Source organism: Olea europaea, chromosome 2, assembly GCF_002742605.1.
Source record: "Olea europaea var. sylvestris chromosome 2, O_europaea_v1, whole genome shotgun sequence".
NCBI classification, from domain to species: domain Eukaryota; kingdom Viridiplantae; phylum Streptophyta; class Magnoliopsida; order Lamiales; family Oleaceae; genus Olea; species Olea europaea.
Genome location: NC_036238.1, coordinates 6,560,612 through 6,570,808, shown reverse-complemented (window position 1 = coordinate 6,570,808; position 10,197 = coordinate 6,560,612). Strand labels below are relative to the sequence as shown.

General features: G+C 31.2%; 1 protein-coding gene across 1 annotated transcript; it reads left to right on the top strand.

The window, feature by feature from the left end:
• Positions 1–4,733: 4,733 nt before the first annotated feature.
• On the top strand, positions 4,734–8,508 carry LOC111409964 (cytochrome P450 85A1-like). Its single transcript, XM_023040102.1, has 8 exons — positions 4,734–5,332; positions 5,667–5,988; positions 6,081–6,230; positions 6,304–6,549; positions 6,635–6,721; positions 6,804–6,882; positions 7,705–7,811; positions 7,919–8,508. Exons 1-8 carry the CDS (start codon positions 5,142–5,144, stop codon positions 8,129–8,131), a joined length of 1,395 nt encoding a protein of 464 aa, XP_022895870.1. The 5' UTR covers positions 4,734–5,141; the 3' UTR covers positions 8,132–8,508.
• Positions 8,509–10,197: the final 1,689 nt, after the last annotated feature.

Genomic DNA, 10,197 nt, shown 5'->3' with positions numbered 1-10,197 from the left:
GGCCAGGGGAAAAAAAAAAAAAAAAAAAAAAACAACTAGGTAGTTATAATTCATTAACATTGGACATGCTCCAATGAAATACTAACCCTAATTTCAATTACGAGAAAAATAATAAGCAAAACTATATAAAAAAACACACAAGCTACACGCAATTTTATAGTAGTTCACATCAAGAGGTTTTTACTATAAATAAGAGATTACGATGGTGACCTCACGAAGCATGAATATATTTGATACATAATATTAAAGATAACTGATAATACAATAGACAAAATTTTAACTTTTCTCTTTTTAATATTACATTGTAATAAACAAGCCACCTTACTCAACAAGCACGTATATAATACTCAGTACATGCCTCACAAATTCGTTCACTCTCGATGGTGGAATAAGATGAAGTACGAGGGAGCTCCACAGATATATTATCAACAAACATAAAAGTAACATTTTGGTGCTCGTCTAATGCCTTTGTTTGGGTCATATTATTTTTATAAGAATGCATTTTTGAATGTGTATTGATGAAAAATGTGGTTAAAAATAAGAAAAAATTTTGAATTTATGTGTAATATTATTTTATTGAAGAATGTGCAGTTAAAATGATGTCAAATTACTATTTAAAAATGTATTTTTTGAAATAATATGGATCAAACGGGGGCAAAATGTTATGGAGCACTATGACACATTGATCCATGGCAATAAGAATTAGATGTATAAAAAATAATTAGTCCAAAGCACAGTCAAAGCAGTCTATTCATGTAGTATTTGCCAAAACAATCAGACCCGCAGAAGAATATTGTTATTTAGCATTAAAAAACACTTATGTAACATTAGACAGAGGTATAATTAAATGAGTTATTTAATTTTTTTTTATTGAACATAGCAACTAGCACCATACAAATTGATATTACAACATCAGTAATTTTAAATAAGAAGATGCCATATGTACCGAATTTTTTTCCTAATCTCTTACCGACTACTCACAGTCGGGGGTGGGGACCGCATTTTGAGATTTTTTTATTCAGACAGATCCTACGTGCAAGTGAGAGAGGTAAATAATTCGATACACCTTTAAGTGTACAAATAAAATTATTCGTTAAATAATATTATTCCCTCTATATAATCAGGAGTACAAGAATCATTTACCAAGATCTGTCTACACTAGCAATCATCATTCTGTCCACACGGGTAGACTGGAAATTATAAGATTTTGTATAGCTTATCATATATATCTAATTGTGAACCCCAGTTTCTAACCTTTCTAAAGTCAGTTGAAGTGATTAGCAGAAATTAAGTTTAAACCTTTTATCTTAATTCTCCCACGCAAATCCAACCTAAATCATTGTTAGCCTCTGTCATGCCTTCTGAAAAATCAAAAAGAACTTTTGAATCTTAAAAATTGCTTTTAAGGTCCATTTGAGAGTGATTTTTTATCAGAAAATTTTGATTTTTTGATCATTATTTCATTATTATAGTCGTAATTTTTTACTTCTTCTTTCACATGTAGCCCCACTTTTCTCCTAACGGTAAAAAAAAATCAATTATCAAAATCCATACCGAACAGGACCTAATATGTTTAGCTGATTTTATGAAAACGCATCTTCTAGATAGAAGAGTTTTTGGAGGAAGTTGATCTAAAATGACTTTTTCTAAAAGTACTTTCGAAATTGAAAACTCTTTTAAAAATTAATTTTCAAATAAAAATAAAAGTAACTTCATCCAAAAACTTTTTTTTTTATAAAAAAGTAGAAGTAAAAGTGAATATCATATGAAGTGAGACCTAAGCAATAGAAAAAGACTAAGCCCTTGATTGATATTCATTATTTTTAAAATGTATTTTTCTCTTTTATTTTTAATCACATATTCTTAAATAAAATAACATTACATGCAAATTTAATTTTTTTTATTTTTAACTACACATTCTCTATCAAATCAGTATTACAAAATTTATTTTTACGAGTAATGTAGCTCAAACATGTCCTAAACTTGTCAATTTTAATAATTTCTTTATCGGCACAAAGATCAAAAAATCAAAAAGTTCTTGAATTTTGAGATGTCATGGAGATTATAACGAGGAGTATGGAAAGAACATGAAGGGAAAGTTGTCAGAGAAAACAGTCCAAAAGTCAAATTTCACGAGAAAAATTACCAGGAATTACAATCTACAGGTTTAAAGTTCAGTCTACTACTGGATTCAGACTATAACTCTTAACTTGCAGTTAGGATGGAACCAAACTCCCTCACCTTATTTTATAATTTTGTTATTTGGTCGACGAAATTCATTTAGTTCTTAGTCATCGAACTATGACATTCACGTGTCTCCATGAGTTGAGTTAACGGAAATGATAGTTTCACCTAAAAAGTCATACATGGTTATCAACTGATAGTCGAGTAAATTATATTGAAGCATTTCAAACAATTTGCGTTGTTGATTACTTACCAAATCAAATTTGTACAAAGGGCCAATAGAGAATACATCTATAAGAAGGCGACGATTTATAGTACTAAGGGCAATGTCTAGATTACTAATGACAAAATCAAGAAAGGCAATGATTATATATATACTTAATGAAGTCAATCCAAATACTTAAAACTAATCAAATGATCAAATTTATCGTAAGTGAATAAGTTTTTTGAAATTAAAATTGTTGATTAAGTTCGTTTCAAAAGCGAATGAGTTGATAACTATCACGTGTAACTGTAAAGGAAGAAAAAAGGCCTTTGTGGAGTTTGTAAAATTAGATATATATTTTTTTATACATGTTTTGCATTGGATTACTATTTAGATGGAAAAAATAAATTTAACCGGTAATCAGTTCGATTCGAGGTGGCGGCGTAAATACCATACTCGCACCATCCCGAACTGGTTCATTAAAATCAAATATCATATCCACCCCATTGCACCATCGATTCGATTTTTTCGCCCCATTCGGTTCAATTAACTTTGATTTTTTATTTTAACGATTCAAATTGTCTTCCCTACATTAGAATTGATCTCCTATCTTATAGCATTTTCAAGAGATTCTTTAAGGCCAATTTGACCTACATTCTATTCCAAAAATATGTATTTTTAAACACTGATTTGATATTATTTCAGTTACACATTCTTCAAACTTTTTTATTTTATTTTCTAACTACACATTTCCCATCAATATATTATTAAAAAATACATTCTTATGAAAATAATGTAACTCAAACAAAGGCTAAATATGAAATACTCTTTATTTTAAAGGGTCAATTTATAAAATCATACTCCAAAAAATTATCTAAATTAACATTTTAATTTAAAGAGTGAGTTTGATTCTTTAAAGTTTAATTTTAAGAGTGAATTTGGTTTTAAGAGTCAAACTCACTTTTTATAATTAAATACTTTAAAATATTTCAATTTTTAATGTAAAAAAATAATAAAATAATCTAAAGAAACACTAGTTAAAATAAGATATAGAAAAAAATTATAAATATTTTTTGGAAGTAGTAAAATTAAGTGTAAAATATAAAGAACTTATTGAAGCATTTTAAAATTTTAACTCTCTAGGTCCTTGTTTGTCATCCTTTACTTTATATTTTTTCCCATTACTTTTTCTACAATACTCATATTTAATCACACATTTTTCATTAAAATAATATTATACACAAATCAAAACTTTTTTTTTATTATCTTTTTTAACCACACATTCATCATCAATTACTGTTCAATAATACATTTCTTCAAATTAATGGAAGCTCAAATAGGGCCTAAATTTATTGATTCTCTCCAAATAATAAAATTAATATGCTCTTTAAAAACAGAGAGTTTCTTGAAATTACTCTTAATGAACAAGATAAAAACTTGCAGTGAATTTAAGCTATATTTGATTGGTTCAAATTCCATGAAAAATGGAATTCTAATTCCATTTTTTTCCAATTTTGTTTGCTTGATAAGTTTTGAATTCCATGGAATTTGGTTTATTGATTTTCTTGAAACTTGAAATTTTCTTGGTTTTCTAGTTCCCCGTTACGTTTTTTTTTTTTTTTTTTTTTTACTTGTAATGGAAACAAATTCTAAGAAATACTGTACAAAAATATTTCATTTTAATCGACAATTTTCATGTAAAACTAAGTCAAACGAACACCAAAAGATAGATTATTTTCTTGATTTTTTTTTGTTGGCAATGAAAACAAATTTCATTCTCAATACCAATAAAATATATCTTTTTAATTGACAATTTTCATGTAAAATAAAGTAAAACGAATACCAAAAAATACTTTTATTTTAATATTTTCCACGTGAAAAATTATACCAATCAAACACAATAATTTACAATTCTCAGAAAAACAATTTTTGAGCAATTTAATTCTCTATAATTCGTTTTCAATTCAATTCAATTCAATCTTTGCAATCAAACGGACCCTTATTGAAAACAGGAGATCAAGCCTCTAAGTTACATGGTCAAGTTACATGTCCAAGGGTGTCTTTAAGAATGGTTTTAACACCTAACCAGTAACATTTCTTTTTGCGACCTCTATAATTTGACTCTTTTTCACATCACACCAATCAAGAATATGTTTCAAGGGACTTTGTAATTTCATGGACAGATCTATTTGACAGACATGTGAACCACTTAGTCTCCATTGCTTTTCGTCTAGCTCCAATGGAGTGCTGTGCATGTGCTGCCTATAGTTCTAACATCAGTCAAAGTCTATTTTTCTCCCTTCACTTTCAGGAAAAGATTAATTAATAATAACCAGATCATTGGAGAATCACAGATTTCCCATCCAAAATTCAACTATTCACCCAAAAACAAATAGTTATGGCTGAAATTTTGATGAATTGGTAACTGAATCAAATTTCCAAAATACCCAACTAAAAGATAGGTTCTTTAGGTATTGAATGGCTATCTGATAAAGTTGTTGCCCCATAATAGTTAGTCACGAAGAATTCCTATTCAATTTTGTCCCTGCTTTTTTTCTTTTTAATTTGAGGTTAAAGATTAGGTCCCTACCCTCTCGTGCAGAGTTTTGGCGTATCATGCCTCTCTATACACGTACATATTGGATTTCTATAGTCTATATAAACTCAGACGCACACATGACCAGCATAAACTACAGAAAAAAGCCCTCTCTCTCTCTCTCTCACAAGTTGGTGGAGCTTGTAGGAAGAATCAATGGCTGTCCTAATTGTAATTCTTGGGGTATTTTTTGGGCTCTGTATTCTCAGTACCGCTTTACTCAGATGGAATGACGTCAGGTACAGAAAGAAAGGATTGCCCCCTGGAACTATGGGGTGGCCAGTTTTTGGAGAGACAACTGAGTTTCTAAAACAAGGTCCTAGCTTCATGAAGAACCAAAGATCAAGGTGTTTTTTTGTCGTTCTAAAATAGTTCTTATTGCAATATTTAGATTCCTTATCTATTATGTGTACAAGATAGTTTTATCCTACGAAAAGCCTAGCAAGACCTCTCCGTGGAAAATCACATCACCTTATGATCCTTACTCCCCGTTGATCAAAGATACATACACGAGAAACTTCTATGCATAGATAACCAATAGAACACGCCACTTTTTGTAACGCCAAGTCATCGGTTCACATACGATAAAGGGCTCTAGCTTTTTTTTCATTAAAGTCCAGCCATAGTATCTGGGTTTTAAGAGATTTTAACTAATTTTTCTGTCCCGTGTTTCTGTGACAGGTATGGGAGTTTTTTCAAATCACACTTATTGGGTTGTCCTACCATCGTTTCAATGGATCCAGAGGTAAATAGATATATTCTAGTGAATGAAGCAAAAGGCCTTGTCCCTGGCTATCCTCAGTCGATGCTAGACATCTTAGGGAAATGTAACATTGCAGCTGTCCATGGTTCTGCTCACAAGCACATGAGAGGGGCATTGCTTGCACTCATCAGCCCCACCATGATCAAACAACAACTTCTGCCAAAAATCGATGATTTTATGAGATCCCATTTGAGCAATTGGGATAACAAAAACATAGACATTCAAGAGAAATCGAAAGAGGTTTGTCTTGGATAGCCTAATTCTAACTAAAGAATCGATTAAGTTCTTTATATTTGTCCTTCTGTTCTAATATACCTCATGATTTTGTTCAGATGGCTTTTCTGTCATCGCTGAGGCAAATAGCAAGCAATGAAGCCAGCTCAATATCTCAAGCATTCATGCCTGAATTCTTCAAGCTAGTACTAGGAACTCTTTCACTGCCTATAAATCTTCCCAATACAAACTATCATCGTGGATTCCAGGTAAATTACGCAATCCTTATGTATATGGTTCAATATAATCAAATGCTTAGTTGACTAAAACAATTCATCACAGGCAAGGAAAAATATTACAAGCTTGTTGAGAAAGCTTGTGGAAGAAAGAAGAGCTTCAGGAGAAACTCAAAATGACATGCTTGGTTTCCTCATTAATGGAGGAGAGAAGAAATTTAATCTAAGTGATGAGGAGATGATTGATTTGATCATCACAATTTTGTATTCTGGATATGAGACTGTATCAACTACTTCAATGATGGCAGTTAAATATCTTCATGATCATCCAAAAGTACTCGAAGAATTAAGAGTGAGTTAAAAGGCTACAGTTCTCGTTATGTTTTCAATTGACTTAAATAATGCTTGTTTGTCTAACTTGTTCTCATACTTTGTAGAAAGAGCATGTGGCAATTAGAGAAAAGAAAAGGCCAGAGGATCCTATAGATTATAATGACTACAAATCAATGTGCTTTACACGTGCGGTAAGTCTTAGAAACTTTCGTGTGTACTAGTTACTGGAGGATAAATTTCAGCTTATTAATGTGATAGTGTTCTGTTATGCAGGTTATCTATGAAACCTCAAGAATGGCCACAATAGTGAATGGAGTTTTGAGGAAAACGACTAATGATATGGAAATAAATGGTGGGTATTAGGGTCACCTATTTGAATCATTTTCTGCCATTTAACTAGAGTTGACATTAATATTGTTATATTCATAATTCACCTTAACAAAAGTATTATAGACTGTAGGAGCAGTCCCCAAATTCTTCCCCCTTTGAGACTATCTATGCATATGTAAAATATATAAATTCTGCACTTGCATATGTATATAATGATAATATCGGAGAGAATAATGTTATCTAGTACCAGTAATACTAGAGTACACGTATAATTGGCCACACTTGATAGAATAATGTTATTCATTTCCACCGGTATTAGAGCAAAAGTCTAGGTGGCTTTACTTGACTTAATATTTTCAATTAAATGAATCATTTGACATTATATTTAAGTAATTTTATCATTTAATGTTAAGCAGTTGCCACATAAATTTTTACTTAACACCAACCGTGCTGAATAACATTACTATAGAAGAAATCAACTTTTTATGATGGACCCTACCCTATCATGATCCACATGGAAAACCTACATTCCAACCAAAGCATTCCATTAATGATTCATCTTTTGTCCAAATGAATTATTTTGTCTATAATATTTTTGGATGAGGGAGGATGAAACTTCCTTCCACAGTACTTCCTTTCATAAGAAACTATGGACTCATGCCTTTTCATATCCATGTGATGCAATCAACTTCAGCAATATAATTCCAGATTAGCCAAGTTTAATCAGCAGAAAAAATCAGTCGGATGACTCTACTAGTTTTACTTGTAATCAGTACTTTCTTTGTCAAAAATTTGATGAACTAATTAAACTATAATAACTCGTCTCTCTTTTCTCGACTTTCAGGATTTGTTATTCCCGAAGGATGGAGGATATATGTTTACACGAGAGAGATTAACTATGATCCACACCTTTATCCTGATCCATTAACCTTCAATCCATGGAGATGGCTGGTTCGTAATCCTAAATCCTAGAATTTTTGCGTCCACAATGATAGCATGTTTGGTAGAGGGCTTAACTTTTTCCCAAAGTGATTAATGTTCTAAACCAATGTATGCAGGACAAAGGCCCAGAGTACCAAAACTATTTCTTCATATTTGGAGGAGGCACTAGGCAGTGTCCTGGAAAGGAGCTTGGATTGGCAGAAATTTCTACATTCCTTCATTACTTTGTGACAAGATACAATTGGAAAGAAATGGGGGGAGATGAGCTGATGAAATTTCCAAGGGTCGAAGCACCAAATGGACTTCAAATTAGGGTTTCAAGTAACTAATAATCATTGAATCAATGTACAGAAAAATAACATAGCAGATTCAGATAGATATCAATCCTGTCCAGCTAATCCATTATAAAACTGAAAACCATTTTTGCTGTCTATGAAATCAGAACACAATAATTACGCTACAGAGAAACATTAATCAATCTGACTGCGAAATGCAATACAACTGAAACTACGATAGTTAGAACACGAATCAATCGATCTGGAAAAATTTCGATTTTAATATATTTATAGAGAATTTACCGTTTTGTTCATGAGGAACGGCAATTAATCAACTATAAAACGGTGACGCAGATTTTATCGGTTTGTACCATACGGAATGATGCATCTGCAATTGAATTTTCTAATTGTTTTGCTCCAGCTGCTGAACTCTGCAAATCTTTTGCAGCCGAAACTTAGGCGGGACAAAATAAGAGCCGCCAAGCCGACTATCTATTAAATAATTTTTTTGATTTATTAAAAATTAAAATAAAAAAAATGTCTTTTTACGTTTTTTTACGCCTAAGTCTCGTCTAATCTCACATGGCCCACAGCTTGGCCTCCACACATCCCCACGCATTACTTATTTTAGAACACTGATTAGTAGTGTCTGCTTATGGGCTAAATTGACTAACGGCCCAAAATGGAACTCCATGTCTAATAATAGAGTAATTATAATTCAAACCATCATTTTTAAATTCTTATACCACACTTTAATTATACTTAAAGTTATTAATCTTTATGTATAATAACCCTTTTGTCCCTAATAATTTTTATATCATTCTTATCTCAAATTATCATTAGTTAATATATTTTATATTTGATAACAATGTTCAAAGTTCCGTTGAAACGACACAAAACTTCTATTCCCATCATATTTTTGAAAGATAAATAAATAGAAGGTACGGTAAATAAAATACTTTGTAATAAATCATCACGAATGATGAGAAGTACTAACTAATGACAGGTTGAATATAAGAGTTCGGCTAAAAAAAAGTTAAGAAAATAATTATTACAATGAGCAAAAATTAAGAAACTTAGCTGTAATTAAAACGTAGTATATCAAATAAAATTTGTGGGTACAATATAACCATCCCTAATAATATATAGAAAAGTTCAAAACTACCCTTCTTCTATACCCAAAAATAAATAAATAAAAACTTAAAAATGCCTGTAGCCTATTTTATATAATTATATTGGAAGAGTGGAAATTTATGGCAATTCCATCAAATAATTGCTTTAAAAACTTCTCATTTTACAATATTTGACAGGGTAGACACAAAACAAGAGAAGGAGGGACTTATCCTAATGATGAAAGCTTTAATAATCTTAAAATCAAACGTCCAAATCTTTGAGGGACGCGACCCAACTCGTCAAGTACTTCCTTGCAGCCTGAGACAGCCTCTTTGGTTATGAAACCCAGTGGGTGAGCATAACAAACAAGGCTGTACAGACGGATTTTTTTTTTTTTTTTTTTTTTCGGGGGGGGGGGGGGGGGGGCAATGTTTATACTTTATATAGGTTGAGGTGTTTTATTTTAATTAAGGGAACATCTTGAGAGACAATTATTACAAAATAAACACAATTAGCAAAATCTTGAAAATCACTAGGGCTATTAATGAGTTTTTCAATTTTTTCCACTCTGACCATAAAGCAAAATTGAAATTTTCAACTACAGCTCATTGTCCATTAATGTTATGATTTTGAAACGAGACTATGTCATATCACTCTTCATTTTTTCCACCACATATCTTTTCTATCTCATTTAAAAATAAAATTAACTAATCTGAAAAAATAAACTCTCAACGCACTATTTTTGAACAACCTGGGGTTGATACCAACGTGATCGGCTACATGCAAATTGAGATCCATACAATCAACTATTTCAAATAATAATAATAATAATAATAATAATACATATTCCTGCTTGGAAAGAATATTTTTCTATTTTATTTAAGAAAATATATAGTGTAATCACCTTGAACATGCGTATAAGTTGACATTCTGATGGGAGCACAAAAGCACGAGTCTATAATAAATTGTGCAGATTGAGCACGCTTGGCTGCGGGATGACCCATGAA

Bases quoted from the DNA above. Each gene is read 5' to 3' on its own strand.
- LOC111409964 (XM_023040102.1), top strand. From the start codon at position 5,142: ATGGCTGTCCTAATTGTAATTCTTGGGGTATTTTTTGGGCTCTGTATT. The intron at 6,722-6,803 runs GTAAGTCTTAGA...TCTGTTATGCAG, and splicing joins CAATGTGCTTTACACGTGCG to GTTATCTATGAAACCTCAAG. The intron at 6,883-7,704 runs GTGGGTATTAGG...CTCGACTTTCAG, and splicing joins TAATGATATGGAAATAAATG to GATTTGTTATTCCCGAAGGA.